General features: G+C 45.6%; 1 protein-coding gene across 1 annotated transcript in view; it reads right to left on the minus strand.

Moving 5' to 3' along the window:
• LOC119881900 (vacuolar protein sorting-associated protein 13C-like) overlaps positions 1-14,634 on the minus strand; it is a gene marked incomplete at its 3' end in the record, with an annotated part of 48,365 nt that extends 33,731 nt beyond the window's left edge. Inside the window, 13 exon segments of the mRNA XM_038691975.1 lie at positions 97-224; positions 599-656; positions 1,215-1,295; positions 2,012-2,071; positions 2,428-2,487; positions 2,618-2,727; positions 2,980-3,054; positions 3,746-3,808; positions 4,914-5,015; positions 5,277-5,372; positions 9,083-9,125; positions 9,294-9,337; positions 14,538-14,634. Of these exon segments, the coding sequence (XP_038547903.1) occupies positions 97-224; positions 599-656; positions 1,215-1,295; positions 2,012-2,071; positions 2,428-2,487; positions 2,618-2,727; positions 2,980-3,054; positions 3,746-3,808; positions 4,914-5,015; positions 5,277-5,372; positions 9,083-9,125; positions 9,294-9,337; positions 14,538-14,634 (1,017 nt within the window).
• Positions 14,635-14,935: the final 301 nt, after the last annotated feature.

The raw sequence follows: 14,935 nt of genomic DNA on the forward strand, positions 1-14,935 counted from the left end.
CCGTCTCTCTTGCCCGTCTCTCCTGTCCCGTCTCACCTGCCCGTCTCTCCTGCCCTGTCTCACCTGGCTGCCACCCTTGCCCGTCTCACATGTTACCTGTGGTTTGGTCATCTCTATGGCGATGTTCTGAACCTCCAGGTGAAGATTTGCTTTTGGAGTTTTCAGTTCCAGCTCAGCGTTCGGGTTGATGCACGTTTTAGCCGAAGCAAAGATCGGCTTAAAAACTACAAAACAAACCACGCAATCAGAGAAGAGGACATTTATTGATACAACATCCAGCTGATAGTCAATACATTATTGAATGTATCACTTCCTCTGAGGCTGATGGATGGTCTTTTAAAAAAGGTAGGAACGTGAAAATTCATCTAGATCAAACACTACAGGTTCCTGTGAGGGTCAAACTGTCTGTTTGACCTGCTGCGCTAATCAGCAGCATCTTCGGTTTCAGTGAATCGTTAACGTTCTTAGAAGTGAAACAGAAACTATGGAACATGCAGGTGTTAATCAACACGTAAACTGGGCTCAGTATTCAGGTCTAACCCTTCCTGAAGTTCAGCAGAGTGAAGACAGGTGAATGTTAACAAGGTGGTGAACTCACTGTACTGATAGTGAGGAAGCTCCCGGTCTTTGGTGCTGATCCCAGACTTCAGCTGATCCTGCAGGATACACAGAGGAAGAGAAACAGGAAAGGGAGGCTTCTTCAACTCAGAGGACAACATGGAGGAGGAACACCAACACTTTTTTACAGAATAAGGAAGATCTCGTGAAAGACGGACTAACTCTTTAATAACTCTTTATATGGTTTCATGGATAATAAGGATCAAAATGTTTTTAAATCCTGAAAGTAGCAACGAACTCTGAACGTCACATTTCTTCAGATTCAACCTGAACAGACACTTCCAGCTGCAGCGGCAGTGTGTCAACGTTTCACATTAAAAGGTCATTCAGATTATTTAACACACACAGATATGTTCCAACATTGTTTTAAATCAACTTCATAAAGCAGCAGAAACAAGAATCCATTCATGCCGTAAAAAGAGCTCAGATAGTGGAGAAAGACTGAAGCTCAGTAATGAACTGGATATATATGTATATATGTATTATAATAGTATAATATGTTATAATAGTATTATAGTAAAATTTAGGAGCAGCAGGCAGCCGCTGTTTAGAACTGGGGATCTTAACCCAGGACCAGACAAACCACATCAACTCACCACGATAGTTTCCCATGATCCTTTGTAAAAGATGGGACTGTTAACGTTCCAGTAGGCGCACAGACAGTCCAGACGGCCGAGCTGACACAGACAAACACATGAACAGATCAAAAACAGAACATTGTGACACAACACTCAGCTTCAGTCGGTTCAGAGTGCACATCACACAGAGTCTCACACACAAGTTAGTCGTCTCACACAGGTAGAGTGACACACAGGTAGAGTGACACACAGGTAGAGTGACACACAGGTAGAGTGACACACAGGTAGAGTGACACACAGGTAGAGTGACACACAGGTAGAGTGACACACAGGTAGAGTGACACACAGGTAGAGTGACACACAGGTAGAGTCTCACACAGGTAGAGTGACAGATAGAGTGACAGAAAGATAGAGTCTCACACAGGTAGAGTCTCACACAGGTAGAGTGACACACAGGTAGAGTGACAGACAGGTAGAGTGACAGACAGGCAGAGTCTCACACAGGTAGAGTGACAGACAGGTAGAGTGACAGACAGGTAGAGTCTCACACAGGTAGAGTCTCACACAGGTAGAGTGACAGACAGGCAGAGTGACAGACAGGCAGAGTGACAGACAGGCAGAGTGACAGACAGGCAGAGTGACAGACAGGCAGAGTGACAGACAGGTAGAGTGACAGACAGGCAGAGTCTCACACAGGTAGAGTGACAGACAGGCAGAGTGACAGACAGGCAGAGTGACAAAAAAACAGCTTTGAGATTGACACGAGAAGGAAAAGGGGAAATTAGTGTTTCAGTTTCAGCCGGACGGTCTATCACCTTATAGATGATCTTTGCCGCTTCGTTCAGGATACACGACTTCCAGTTCTCGTCAGTGGTCTGAAAAACAACAACAACGCGTTAACATCACCTGTCACAGGTGTGTATGGGTGTATTCTTGTGTCTTTGTGAGGACTTGTCTGATTCTACACCCTAACAGTGAGGATATGTTCTCTCACTTCCTGTTTGAGGGTTTCAGAGGTCAGAGTGGACACGTGTAAGGCCAAAAGTGGAGTTCAAACTCATCTGAACTCTTCTGCCGTGACTGTAAAGTTTAAACTCAAACATCTCACTGTTGGAACTACAGCTGGAGTACAAAGGGCCCCATGGCGCCCAGGTAGTCAGGTGAGTTTTAGGGAACGCATCGTCGGTGAGGGTCCTCACAAGTACAGAGGTAAAATGTGTATGTGTGTTACCTGCAGGCTGAGCTCTGACAGTGTTACTCCCACAGACAGGGGGCGCTGTGGGTCTGACAGCTGAAACAGACAGAGGCACAGAAGCTGACTCACCTGTCCATCACAACAATGACATCACACTGAACAGGTGTGTTTTTAATGTGGTCACTGTACACACAGAACCTGGACCTGAGCCCGGACCAGTACTCACGTCATCCTCGTAGCGCAGGTGGATGCTGCTGATCTTAACCTGCAGGTTTTTGATCACCTGAGTCGCCATCTTCTCCACAAACGTGTCCTTCTTCTCCTCCTGAGGTTTCTCTGAAACGAACAAGAAGCTATGAAGAGACGAGTCCTGAGACCTGAGACCAGGATCAGCTGATCAGGATGTCTGAAACTCTGTCGCTGACAGACCACTGGAGGATTTCAGGTCATCTGCAGCAGGTGAGATTCAGTCCGAGTGAAAGTTTCAGCAGCTGTTCTGTACAGACTGCAAACCAATCGGACCTTTAAAGCTCACATAGAGAACATCTGTTCTCCTGCAGCAGGTAAACAGTGAAAAATGAAACCTACCTGCTTTGTTGTCGTGTCGTTTCAACTTCTTCAAGCCTTTTTTAGACTTTTTGTGTTTTTTAAATCCTTTTGGGACTTTGGCAGCGTTAAACAGAGAGATGGCAATTAGAGATAGAAAAGCCCGAAACACAGACAGGAAGCAGAAAGACATTCATCATATTCAGAGTCAGGGTCAGCAGGTGGGCAAGAGGAGAAGCCAATCACAACGCAGAGTTTAAAATCATCTGCTAAGAAGCAAAGACGTCTTCTGTTATTTAAAGTTAAAGTATGAGTTTGATACGAACACCTGGATTTTACAAACGGCTGTTAAAGAGCGTTGGGAGGCAGGGTGGTAAAAACAGTCCCGCGTGAAGTCAGCATGTACCGACAGTCCCGCCTGATCCAGGATCAGTTACAGTCTGTGTGTGTGTGTGTGTGTGTGGTTGTGTGTGTGTGTGTGTGTTACGTTGTGTGTGTGTGTGACGTTGTGTGTGTGTGTATGTTACGTTGTGTGTGTGTGTGTGTGTGTGTGTATGTTACGTTGTGTGTGTGTGTGTGTGTGTGTTACGTTGTGTGTTACGTTGTGTGTGTGTGTACGTTGTGTGTGTGTGTGTTACGTTGTGTGTGTGTGTGTGTTACGTTGTGTGTGTGTGTGTGTGTTACGTTGTGTGTGTGTGTGTGTGTGTGACGTTGTGTGTGTGTGACGTTGTGTATGTGTGTGTGACGTTGTGTATGTGTGTGTGTGTGTGACGTTGTGTGTGTGTGTGTGTGTGTGTGTGTGTGTTACCGTTGTGAGGCTCCTTGTACACAACACTCTCCAGACCGTACAGCAGATCTCCAGTTTGAGACGCTGACAGCAAACGCAGCATGAACAGTATAAACAACATGTTAATACATTCATCAGCCTATCTGTCTGCTCAGCACCACCGGACAGGTGACAGGTGTCACTAAACCCAGAGAGGAGACCGACTCCTGGATGTGACGACATGTAAACTGAACTGCTTAAACCTCTGCTGTTCTTCTTCTAAAACATTAAATCATACATTGACTTCTTAAAACATCGTTTCCATGTTCGGGCTGAAAGCAGTTACTGTTTGTGACTTCAGGACAAGAGAAAAAGGTTTCATCTGTTCAGAGGACTGATGAGTCACAGAGCTTCTGTAAGTCATGTGACTCATCACGCCAATGTTTTGGAATAAAACAACAATAATGAACTTTTAAAAGCATATTTAGACGGCGGCCAGTTAATAAAGCTCCAGCAACAAGTCCAAACACTACAGCAGCAGCACCATGACCCAGCGCTGATGATCTCAGCCGTCACAATCTATCAGGCTATAATGAGCTCTGTTTGACAGCGTAGATCCAGCCTCTGGCAGCCGCCAACGTAACGTTGATTTCTATGCTGATGATACCATCTTGTGTGTCATCAGGAAACCAGCCAACATTCTCCAGGTCACATCTGCCTCCTCTATTCATTTCAAACTTTAAACTCTAAAAGGACTAAATATTTGCAGTAGAACAGCAAGCTCTGAAGTTCTATTGGCTACTGACTGATCAATACTTGTAATGGAGATCTAAGTGATGAGGTCTGATGGGTTAGTTTGGGCACCAGACTGTCACAGAAACTCGCTGAGCTTGTTCCTCTTTTACCAACAGAAGAACCATCAGATCTCCACTGTACCATCTCCTCTGTGTGATCCAGATTTCTACGCTTTTATATTGAACTTCCTGAAATACCTGACGCCACGCTGCTCAGCAGTGCTGAGCTTAGTGAGAACATGAAGCTGCAGACACTGATTATTAATAAGGGTCAGGGACTGCTTGGCGCTTTCAATCTGCTCTCTTTGTTTCGGTGCAGGAAGAGAAAGTTCAGATCAGCAGAGAGGAGGCAGAAAACAAACAGCAGAAGGTGAGTGCTCAGGTGGAGTCAGAGGTCAGAGGTCAGCCTGTCTCACCTCGGCGTGCAGCCGTTTGCAGTGCCTCCTCGATGTGCTGCAGCTCTCTCTGCTTCATCTCCTGCTGGTAACGCTCCTCCTTCCCTGCATCAAACTTTAACGCTGCAAAAACACAAACCACACAGAAGAGTCACGTCTCTGTATGATCCCCCAGCATGCTTTGCTTCCTGACGCTGCACCGACGCACAGTAGGCGGAACGTGAAGATGCATGGACAGATGATTGATGATTGATGATACATGGACAGATTGATTGTAACCTCGGTCTGTGGGACAATATTACAAATGTTTCCTGTCTCTTTGTTGTCCCCGGTTAAACGTTCTCTGCATGACGTGAAATGTACCGACAGAACTGATCCACTTACTGGCTCCAGGGACGACCAGCAGGTACAGACCGTCCAACGTGGCCACCACGGCTTCATTGTAAAGATTCTTCCAGGGAATCTTCAGCGTCAGCTTCCCTGAAAACACAAACAGCTGGGAGCTTAGTTTATCAGCTAACTTCAGCTACGTTGTGCTTGTTTTTCTGGGTTTATTTGATCTTTTGTGTCTGTGGTTGTAGTTCAGTGCAACATCCTTACTGACCATCAAAATCCTACTCGTTACCTTTAAACGCTTCTCGATGATATTTGTGATGAAGTGGTCCCAGTGTTCTGTGTGCTGTCCTTTGTTTTAGGTCCTGGGTTCTTACCTCTGATGGCTGTGTGCACTAGTGTGTTTTCTTGCTATATTCCTCATTTGTTCTTGCTACCTAATATAATTTCTTATCTTTCTATGTTTTACTTTTTGTAAATTGTGTGGTAATTGCTGATTTTCTATAAAAGTTCTATAAAAATAAACTTTATTAGTAATTCGTGCACACCAACTGAAGCATGTAAATACTGGACAAACCCTGGTCGAACGCTGGACTGAAATGCAACTGAATCCAGACCTGACCCATAACAACATGATCCAGACGGCAAGCGAAGGACATGGTGCTGTCACCTGACCTCAGCCGCCATCTTTCAGGCTCGTAGCCAGAACGTAGCAGCTTGTTGTCAGAGAGAGGAGCAGCTGGTCAAATCCCACTACAACAGCAAACTGTCCTCAGAGAATACAAACGTGAAAAGCACCAACCTGCAGCAGCTGAAAACATCTGCCATGTAATCCGTGCCGTCCACTAAAGAGCTCAGACTGTTATACAGGTGTCTGACAGCATTATGAAAGGATCCCTGCAGAGAGACCTTTTTTAAAGAATAAGATCTTTCTTGTTTAACCAGAAACAGTCGCTATATCGCTCTGTTCAAAGTCACCAGACTCCATTAACAAAAACCCTAATGTTACCACTTTGGCCTACAGCTGCCTCCATCGGTCAGCTTGTGTTTATGGGAGACTTTGTGTCAAAACAACAAAGGCACCCAACAACACAAACAAACAACAAAGTCACAGTGGAGGTCAGTAAGACTTTCAGACGGGTTATGTTGCCATATATCTGCTAAAACATGAGAGGAGAGCAGACTCTGCATCGCTCACAGATCCATCAGTCAACAATAACAGCCACAGATTTCCATAAACAACCAGAGATTTGCAAAGAATCCCTGAAAATCTTCCTGCTACTGAAAATAATAACTGGGGTCTACAGCTTCATCTGTGTTTGACACAGTTATTATCACAGACAGCAGCTCTACAGAAACTGGAAACTGATGTTACAAAACATTTCAAAAAACATCTCTGGAGCCGCCAACCCGCCCGCCTCACATCCCAGATATTCCCCGGGTGTGTTGAAGTGGAGAAGGAAAAGTGACAGAACTCAGAGCCGAGTCATAAGGTGCTGTGGGTTAGAAGAAATGATCTCCACATCTGGGCCCCGTTGACTGTATGAACTTTATGGATCGTTCTTGGTGGTGAACAGAGACAATGGCCAAAACAACGACTGAAGGGTCGGTAATTCTTCAGTCTGTTCTAGGATTTGTCTGCTCTGGATTCAGTCTGTTCTAGGATCTGACTGCTTTGGGTTCTAACAGCTCTGAGTTCACTCTGTTCTGGGTTCTGTCTGCTCTGGGTTTAGTCTGCTCTGGGTTCTGTCTGTTCTAGGATCTGTCTGCTCTGGGTTCTGGCTGCTCTAGAATCTGTCTGCTTTGGGTTCTGGCTGCTCTGGGTTCTGGCTGCTCTAGGATCAGACTGCTTTAGGTTCTGACGGCTCTGACACTCTGTTCTGGGTTCTGGCTGCTCTGGGTTCTGGCTGCTCTGGGTTCTGGCTGCTCTGGGTTCTGGCTGCTTTGGGTTCTGACGGCTCTGGGATCTGACGGCTCTGGGATCTGACGGCTCTGACACTCTGTTCTGGGTTCTGTCTGCTCTGGGATCTGTCTGCTCTGGGTTCTGTCTATTCTAGGATCTGTCTGCTCTGGGTTCTGGCTGTTCTAGAATCTGTCTGTTCTGGGTTCTGTCTGCTCTGGGTTTAGTCAGCTCTGGGTTCTGTCTGTTCTAAGATCTGTCTGCTCTGGGTTCTGGCTGCTCTAGAATCTGTCTGCTTTGGGTTCTGGCTGCTCTGGGTTCTGGCTGCTCTAGGATCAGACTGCTTTAGGTTCTGACGGCTCTGACACTCTGTTCTGGGTTCTGTCTGCTCTGGGTTCTGGCTGCTCTGGGTTCTGGCTGCTCTGGGATCTGACGGCTCTGGGATCTGACGGCTCTGACACTCTGTTCTGGGTTCTGTCTGCTCTGGGATCTGTCTGCTCTGGGTTCTGTCTATTCTAGGATCTGACTGCTTTGGGTTCTGACTGCTCTGACACTCTGTTCTGGGTTCAGTCTGTTCTAGGATTTGTCTGCTTTGGGTTCTGTCTGCTCTTGGATCTGTCTATTCTAGGATCTGTCTGCTCTGGGTTCTGTCTATTCTAGGATCTGTCTGCTCTGGGTTCTGGCTGCTCTAGAATCTGTCTGTTCTGGGTTCTGTCTGCTCTGGGTTTAGTCTGCTCTGGGTTCTGTCTGTTCTAGGATCTGTCTGCTCTGGGTTCTGGCTGCTCTAGAATCTGTCTGCTTTGGGTTCTGGCTGCTCTGGGTTCTGGCTGCTCTAGGATCAGACTGCTTTAGGTTCTGACGGCTCTGACACTCTGTTCTGGGTTCTGTCTGCTCTGGGTTCTGGCTGCTCTGGGTTCTGGCTGCTCTGGGTTCTGGCTGCTCTGGGATCTGGCTGCTCTGGGATCTGGCTGCTCTGGGATCTGACGGCTCTGGGATCTGACGGCTCTGACACTCTGTTCTGGGTTCTGTCTGCTCTGGGATCTGTCTGCTCTGGGTTCTGTCTATTCTAGGATCTGACTGCTTTGGGTTCTGACTGCTCTGACACTCTGTTCTGGGTTCAGTCTGTTCTAGGATTTGTCTGCTTTGGGTTCTGTCTGCTCTTGGATCTGTCTATTCTAGGATCTGACTGCTTTGGGTTCTGACTGCTCTGACACACTGTTCTGGGTTCTGACTGCTCTGAGTTCACTCTGTTCTGGGTTCTGTCTGATCTGGGTTCTGTCTGATCTGGGTTCTGTCTGTTCTAGGATCTGGCAGCTATGGGTTCTGGCTGTTCTAGGATCTGACTGCTTTGGCTTCTGACTGCTCTGGGTTTAGTCTGCTCTGGGTTTAGTCTGCTTTGAGTTCTGACTGCTCTGGGATCTGACTGCTTTAGGTTCTGACGGCTCTGACAATCTGTTCTGGGTTCTGTCTGCTCTGGGTTCTGTCTGCTCTGGGTTCTGACTGCTTTGGGTTCTGACTGCTTTGGGTTCTGACGGCTCTGACACTCTATTCTGGGTACAGTCTGCTCTGGGTTCTGTCTATTCTAGGATCTGACTGCTTTGGGTTCTGACTGCTCTGACACACTGTTCTGGGTTCTGTCTGCTCTGGGTTCTGACTGCTCTGAGTTCACTCTGTTCTGGGTTCTGTCTGATCTGGGTTCTGTCTGCTCTGGGTTCTGTCTGCTCTGGGTTCTGTCTGTTCTAGGATCTGGCAGCTCTGGGTTCTGGCTGTTCTAGGATCTGACTGCTTTGGGTTTAGTCTGCTCTGGGTTCAGTCTGCTCTGAGTTCACTCCGTTCTGGGTTTTGTCTGTTCTAGGATCTGACTGCTTTGGGTTTAGTCTCCTCTGGGTTCACTCTGTTCTGGGTTCTGTCTGACTGTGTGTGGTGGGGTTCTGAGAGTCAGAACTTTAGTACTCACCGATCTGTCCGGCCTTCACTTTGAACGGAACGTCAAACTCACTCTGAAACACAAACACACAAAATGTCGATATACAGCTGAGACCGTCAGGTCCATCATCAATCAGCTGATCAGCGGACTCTCAGGTACACTGAGGTGGGACTCTGAAGGAAAAGGGACCTATCAGAAACACTCTGGATAATGACATCAGAGGGAGGAGGCGGAGCCTTACCAAAGCATTCTCCTTCACTTTTAGGTTCTCGAGTACAACATTTCCTGCAGAGACACAAAAAGTAAACAATCAAGTCAACAGTGTTTCTGTTTTTCCTTTGTTTATATTTCAAATATAATTTTTATAGTATCACAAATTCACATATTATTTCTTATTTTTAGACCCATTACTGACACTGAACCAGGAACCTCTTCCTATTTAAAAAAGTTACTTTTGTAAGGAAAAAAGGAAGTCACTCCTGACTAACAGAACAGAACCGACCACATGAAGTCACTTCTGCCTCTAACAGAACCGACTACAGGAAGTCACTCCTGACTAACAGAACCGACCACTATTAATATTTCTATTCCTTTATACTTTAATGTGCAATATGAGCAACTGTGACTCCAGAATTTCCCCTCAGGGATCAATAAAGTATTTCTGATTGATCTGCAGCCCGTAACAGACACTTAACCCCTAGTTGCTCCAGAGGCCTCTGACATAATTAGCAACTGTAAGTCGCTTTGGATAAAAGCGTCAGCTAAATGAATAAATGTAAATGTAACAGCCTGTGACCGGCTGAAAGGAAAAAGGATGTGACGTTTACGAGCTGCCAGGTGCCTTCCTTCTCTCAGTTTCATTAAAGGTTCAGTTTAGGTCGCATGATGAATTCATCTGCAGAGATCCAGAATCCAGACTCCCGGGCCAGATCTGGCAGACTGGTTCTGCTGCCTTTTGTTGACAAACAGCCCTCTGAACATTAAAGGATGGTGAGTAAAGTAGCAGCAAAGTGTAACACATGTAGGATCTGCGTGGAACCATCTGATAAAAGAACAGTGTCTGGATCATGATGAATACATCATAAGATATTTATATCTGCAGCACATCAGCTTCTCGTGTTTCATATTAAAATCAGCTGACTGCAGACTGCTGATGGAACGCCAAGTGACCACATTCAATCACACCCTCAAATCTACGCTTAGTGATTGGCTGAAGCCGAACCAGCCTTCTGATTGGCAGATACAGATAATTCCTGTTTACTGCTGAGTTACATTATAATTTGCTAAATAAATAAATATGTAAGATTCTTTATCTGCAGTGAATCCTCTGTCACACTGATGGCTGTAAAGAATAACTCTAACAGAATAACCTGCTGATGAAACTGAAATAAGATGATTAATAAATAATCAAACACACACACACACACGCAGGTAAATGTGTGTGTGTGTGTGTGGTGTGTGTGTGTGTGTGTGTGTGTGTGTGTGTGTGTGTGTGTGTGTGTGTGTGTGTGTGTGTGTGTGTGTGTGCGTGCGTGTGTGTGTTTCAGTGTTTGTCTCTGTGAAGTTTGCTTAGGAGGAACCTCAAGGAAGGAACCTCAAACATGTCCAAAATTACAGTACAAATACTTTGGAATACACGTGGGAATCCTTCTGTGTGCAGTCATTAATACTGAGTTCTATAAGAGGGCATTTAGGGTGAAAACATTGAAAAACAGACGCACTGAAAACTGTCACATTCACATTGACAATGTGCACATACACACTGAAAATGATCATACATGCACCAACAACACACCAAGCACACGCACTGAAGTGTGTGCTTGTGAAGTCATTTCACTGCCCGTTTCATTGTAACAGGAAGTCACTGATGCAGCTAGCTAATATCCATGGTCAAAATACATGTAGAATGTGTATAATAAGCTCAGCAAATGAAGTGAAGTGTTGTAGGTTTCATGTGAATAAGAAGACAGAGATAAAGTTTATAAAATATCTGAAGGTGAGGAGCAAAAATTAAATGTGACATACAATAAATATCCCTCCCTGTAGGTTAAGGGATGCTGAACTAAATATATAAATATAATAAATGATTAACTGTTCATATAATTGCTTAGATAAACAATCTCTCTGAACAAGGAATACCACTCGCACTGAAATACACGTTTCATCATGTTAGCTATGCTTTTATTTTGAAAGTTAGGACAGGAATCTAAGGCTTCCTGTTACACTACAACAGCTTCCGGACGCAATAAAATAATTTTACACGCACACACTCAGATACCCCTGTATTTCAGTGTATATGCGCGCAGTGTCAGTGCGTGTGTGACAGTTTTCAGTGTGCGTGTCTGTTTTTTAATGTTTTCACCCTAATCGGCCTCTCATAGAGTTCTGTTTCTTTTTGTGTGGATCAACACACCTGTGTGTACACACACACGTATATAAACAGACCTGCACACACACACACATATAAACAGACCTGCACACACACACATACCTGTACACACCTGCACACACACACACACCTGTAAACACCTGTACACACACACATACCTGTACACACCTGCACACACACACACACACACACGTATATAAACAGACCTGCACACACACACATACCTGTACACACCTGCACACACACACACACCTGTAAACACCTGTACACACACACACTGTACCACACCTGCACACACACACACACACACGATATAAACAGACCTGCACACACACACATACCTACACACCTGCACACACACACACACCTGTACACACCTGTACACACACACACAACACACACACGTATAAAACAGACCTGCACACACACCCCGTACACACACACACATGTACACACACACACACACACAATATCTGTACACACACACACCTGTACACACACACACCTGTACAACACACACACCTGTACACACCACACACACACACACACACACACACACACATATCTGTACAACACACACACGCGTATATACACACATATCTGTACACACACACCACGTATATACACACATATCTGTACACACACACACACAGTATATACACACACATCTGTACACACACACACACACACGTATATACACACATGTACACACACACACACCTGTACAAACACGCACACTCAAACACTGTATATACACACACACCTATATATACACACACACTCACAAACACCTGTATATACACACACACCTATATATACACACACACACACACACCACACACACACCTGTATACACACACACACACACACACACACCTGTATACACACACACACACCTGTATACACACACACACACACACACACCTGTATATACACACACACACACACCTGTATATACACAAACACACCACACCTGTATATACACACACACACACACACACACACACACCTGTATATACACACACACACACACACACACACACACCTGTATATACACACACACACACACACACACACACACCTGTATACACACACACACACACACACACACACACCTGTATACACACACACACACACACACACACCTGTATACACACACACACACACACACCAAACCTGTATACACACACACAACACACACACCTGTATACACACACACACACCTGTATACACACACACACACACACACACACCTGTATATACACACACACACCACTGTATATACACAAACACACACACACCTGTATATACACACACACACACACACACACACACACACCTGTATATACACACACACACACACACAACACACCACACACACACACACACACACACACACACACCTGTATACACACACACACACACACACACACACAACACCTGTATACACACACACACACACACACACACACCTGTATACACACACACACACACACACACACACACACCTGTATACACACACACACACACACACACCTGTATACACACACACACCTGTATACACACACCACACCTGTATACACACACACACACAACACACCTATTACACACACACACACACACACCTGTATACACAAACACACACACCTGTATATACACACACACACACACACACACACACACCTGTATATACACACACACACACACACACACACACACACACCTGTATATACACACACACACACACCACACACACACCTGTAATACACACACACACACACACACACACACACACTGTATACACACACACACACACACACACACACCTGTATACACAACACACACACAACACACCTGTATACACACACACACACACACACACACACTTGTATATACACACACACACACACACACACCTGTTATACACACACACACACACACCTGTATACACACACACACACACACACACACCTGTATATACACACACACACACACACACACACACCTGTATATACACACACACACACACACACACCTGTATATACACACACACACACACACACACACCTGTATATACACACACACACACACACACACACACACACCTGTATATACACAACACACACACACACACACACCTGTATATACACACACACACACACAAACACACACACACCTGTATAACACACACACACACACACCTGTATATACACACACACACACACACACCTGTATATACACACACACCATGTATATACACACCCACACACCCACACACACCTGTACACACACACACACACACACACTTGTACACACACACACACACACACACACACACACACACACACACACACACACACTTGTACACACACACACACACACACACACACACACACACACACACACACACATACATTTGTACACACACACACACACACACATTTCTGTACACACACACACACGCAGGTAGAGTCGGATGTGTGTTAAGCTGATCAGCAGGTTTTGGATTCTCAGCTGAATTAACTCTGGCAGTGTGTCAGATGAGCAGCTGAGTTTCTGTTCGGATCTGCAGGAACACACGGATCTGAGATCAGAGAGTTTGTTTACCGCCTGCCGACGCTCAGTGACGGAGGGTTATCACGCCCACCAAACCTCCTTCGAACACCTGCTAAGTTAATGTGACCGAGGTTTCTGCACTTTCTTTTTCTGAATGTAGCGATCAAACAATAATGACCCTTCCCTGATGATCAAGGCCACACATGCAACAAACATCGTCTCTGTGACGAACTCAACCTGACGTTCATGACCGCGACACACAGCTCGCTTCCGCTAACGTCTCTGTCAGATAACGCAGCGCAGCAGGCGACGCTTCCAACAAACTTTCCCATTTCACCCGAACAACAGCTGACTGCTGGTTACACTAATGCCGACTTTAAGAGGAGAACCTGGAGATTAGCGTCAGATGTTCCGACATGTTCTGCGGTGCGTTCGTGCTCGTTTAGAAAGCAGGGAGTTTTAAAGCGTGATGTTTCTGAACAGAGTCTGGCGTCTCCGTGTGTAACCGCGGTTGCTGTGCTAGCTAGATGCTGAGCTCACCTCCCCAGATCCCGATCTTGAGCTGGGACTTGTCAAGGTTCTCCACGTAGTCCCGATGAACTTGTTGAGCAGGTCGGACCACAGACTCGAAGACCATGACTGAAAGCTCCGGGTCGGACCTGCACCAGAGCCTCTGTCAGCCTTCTGTTGATTTCCGGTTCAGATGACGAGAGAAATAAAGGATCGACTCTCTCTGGGATCGACTGCTCTGTGTGTAGTGTGAGCATGGATCAGCTGACTGTGAGTCAGAAGCAACCCATTATCATGGATCTTTATCCATTAACTGATCCATTTTCCAGTTAAATCACTACATTTATTAACACAATCATGCACACTGAAAAAGATATTGATATTCACCTCAAACATGGAACATTAAAAACACCTATATCAAATATTCA

Source organism: Micropterus salmoides, unplaced genomic scaffold (assembly GCF_014851395.1).
Source record: "Micropterus salmoides isolate LMB-PRFRI ecotype aquatic unplaced genomic scaffold, ASM1485139v1 Ms_hic_scaffold_2785, whole genome shotgun sequence".
NCBI lineage: Eukaryota > Metazoa > Chordata > Actinopteri > Centrarchiformes > Centrarchidae > Micropterus > Micropterus salmoides.